Here is a 2,460-nt window from a genome sequence, read left to right on the forward strand (position 1 = left end):
TTCTTTTGAGCTTATGACTAAACGCATGTTCTTGCAGAGCTGTTGTTGCATTTGTACGAAGATAATATGTGAGCACTATGTTGCAAGCAGTTTTGTTGCAGCCATTGCTTGGTTTTTGTACTCACTAATTTCACAGAGGACGTGTGCAGCTACACGGAGCAAGCAGAGAAGGCCAAAAGTTGCGAGATGCACCAACTCCTTCGAGGCTATCATCAGTACCTCCTCACACAGGCACCGTTACAGCAGGGGCGGTCACAGAGCGTTGAAAACATTCCACCGAGGGCGACAGCTACGCCACCATTACAGCACCTGCAGCCACAGCCGAGGACAACACCCCCAGAGAGACTTTTCTCCAAGAAACCCGAGCACACGCATACAGTGCCACCGCCTCGTTTCACCACGACCACAAAAGACTCAGTGGCAAAGTCACGCTTGAAGCCATCAGAATTCGATCTCTTTGGCATGTCGGACGGAAGTGTGTTTTTGGCACCGCCGTCACCCATCAAAATGTCGTAGTCCAGCTTTGGTGTTAGCTTGGCTTCCTAGGTGTCATCTAGCATGTATTGAGATTAAGGATCGTGTTTTGCTTGAACGGACTGATCCTGGTGTTGTTACAATGTCATGCATTTTGAGAGTTGCATTGAGTGCTCATGTGCCAGCAGGGGTAACTATTCCTCTGAATAAGCGCCACGCTATCTGACAAGTAATGTCTGAAAGTACAAACTGGTGGCTGCTTTTTTTGCAGCCAGCGATGTGTGCGGTTGGTGTATATATGTAAAATTTTAAGATTGTACTGTGTATTGTTGTTTCACATGAGTGTGTGGTATCGGTGTAATGACATTGTTTATAGAGGTAAGCAGTTTCTTTGTCAGTTAGTGAGAAAGGATTTGGCTTGTGTGTTTGTCATATAAGGAGTTCCTATCCTGGTTGCTTACTGCATTGGGTAGTGAAGTTTAAGTTCATCATGCACACGTTGTCAGTGCACTGGTGCTCTTACACCCCCATCCAGTTGCCGTTTGGTATGATGTGACAAGAATTATTGTTTTTCGTCACATTCATATGTGCACATAACTGCATTTTATCAGTCCAATGCCAAGCTAGCTTTGTGCCATTCATTACCATTATTCACATCTAGCTTTCTGCTGTCATTTTCTCCATTGATGTTCACGGTCTACTCATTCATTCCTATGCACGTAGCTGTATACTTTCACAAAGCATACTGATGGGGATTGTGTTCATGCTGACTCCTCGATAACTTCCACATTGGGACTGTTGACAACGCTGTGTGCGGCACCACTTGCTGACATTATGTATACGAGTTTTTTTTTTTTATGCCATGTCTGTGCACTGAATGAAACTCATGACGTGGTGTTTTTTATGCACAGGATGGTTTTTAATCTGTCCTTATTTATTGTTTTTCTTAGTGCTTTTATTTATTTAATGACAAGGAAGCCCCTGACAAGCATAGGATTTCCTGTATGAACACAACTGGGTGGATTAATTAGGCCGATTGTGGGCTTCTAAGAGAATTTGGGTGTTAGGGGAAGTCTCCTTTGTCTCCGGGCTAACTTGGTTTTCGTTTACTAAAATGCATTTTTTCATTTTGTTGGCATTATGATCTTGCCCCCTCGTTAAATATGAAGGAAACGAAGGCCTTGAAGCAGAAATGTAAAAACAGTGAAAAAGTTTTTTATGCTATGCAAAACAAAAATAAGAGCAGTTTGTGAGGATTAAGTTAGTGGGACTGCAACATTTATTGTTTTTTCACCTTATACTTATACATTGGTAATGTAAGCCACGAGGAGGCTTGCAATGCAAAAAAAAAAAAAGGGAAACTGAGAGCAGTCGTTTTGTTTTCTTTACTCACTGCCATCTCGCATATCAACATTTATATTTATGTTAGTATAGCAGTACTGAGGTATTCATTTTGAAATACATGCTGGTTGTACGTAGTACTCTACTGTTTGCCAGTGCTCGATGTCCTGTGACCGGGGCGTTTGTTTCAGTTAAACACGCAACTAATATACAAAACCGGTTCGCACGATATTTTACCCCGTTGAAGAGGTGGCGGAGACACTGCACCTCGCTTTGCTTGGTTGCTTGACAATTTGTTGTGTGTCCTGCATTTGTTTTTGTCAAAAGCGGACTACTACACGGTGCCATTTTTACAGCCGCTGTTTTTGGCACGCTGCGAAATAAATTTGTTATGACAAAACGTTTCCTTATCCCTTTTTTTTTCATTTTCGCGCCACAACCTTACGCCCAGTAGCATCCCAGAGCATGCGCGTCACTAATAACCGATCTGGAACCTGAAATTCAGAAATACTATAGCTTTCTAAATCTAGCGGCTGGGGCCCGATCGCCGGCATCAGCTGGTGACGGCTACTCACGTGCGACTATTTACATACGGGCACTTTGAAATCAACTTCCGGTCGTGCACATCCGTTTCGTTCGGAGAGT

General features: G+C 43.2%; 1 protein-coding gene across 1 annotated transcript in view; it reads left to right on the top strand.

Moving 5' to 3' along the window:
- Positions 1-1,861, top strand: part of LOC144093552 (centrosomal protein of 152 kDa-like) — a 33,041-nt gene extending 31,180 nt beyond the window's left edge. The window contains exon 21 of the mRNA XM_077627082.1: positions 137-1,861. Within this exon, the coding sequence (XP_077483208.1) occupies positions 137-516 (380 nt within the window). The 3' untranslated portion in view covers positions 517-1,861. The remainder of the gene's footprint in view (positions 1-136) is intronic.
- The last annotated feature ends 599 nt before the right edge of the window (positions 1,862-2,460 follow it).

The sequence above is a fragment of the Amblyomma americanum genome, chromosome 6, assembly GCF_052857255.1.
Source record: "Amblyomma americanum isolate KBUSLIRL-KWMA chromosome 6, ASM5285725v1, whole genome shotgun sequence".
NCBI lineage: Eukaryota > Metazoa > Arthropoda > Arachnida > Ixodida > Ixodidae > Amblyomma > Amblyomma americanum.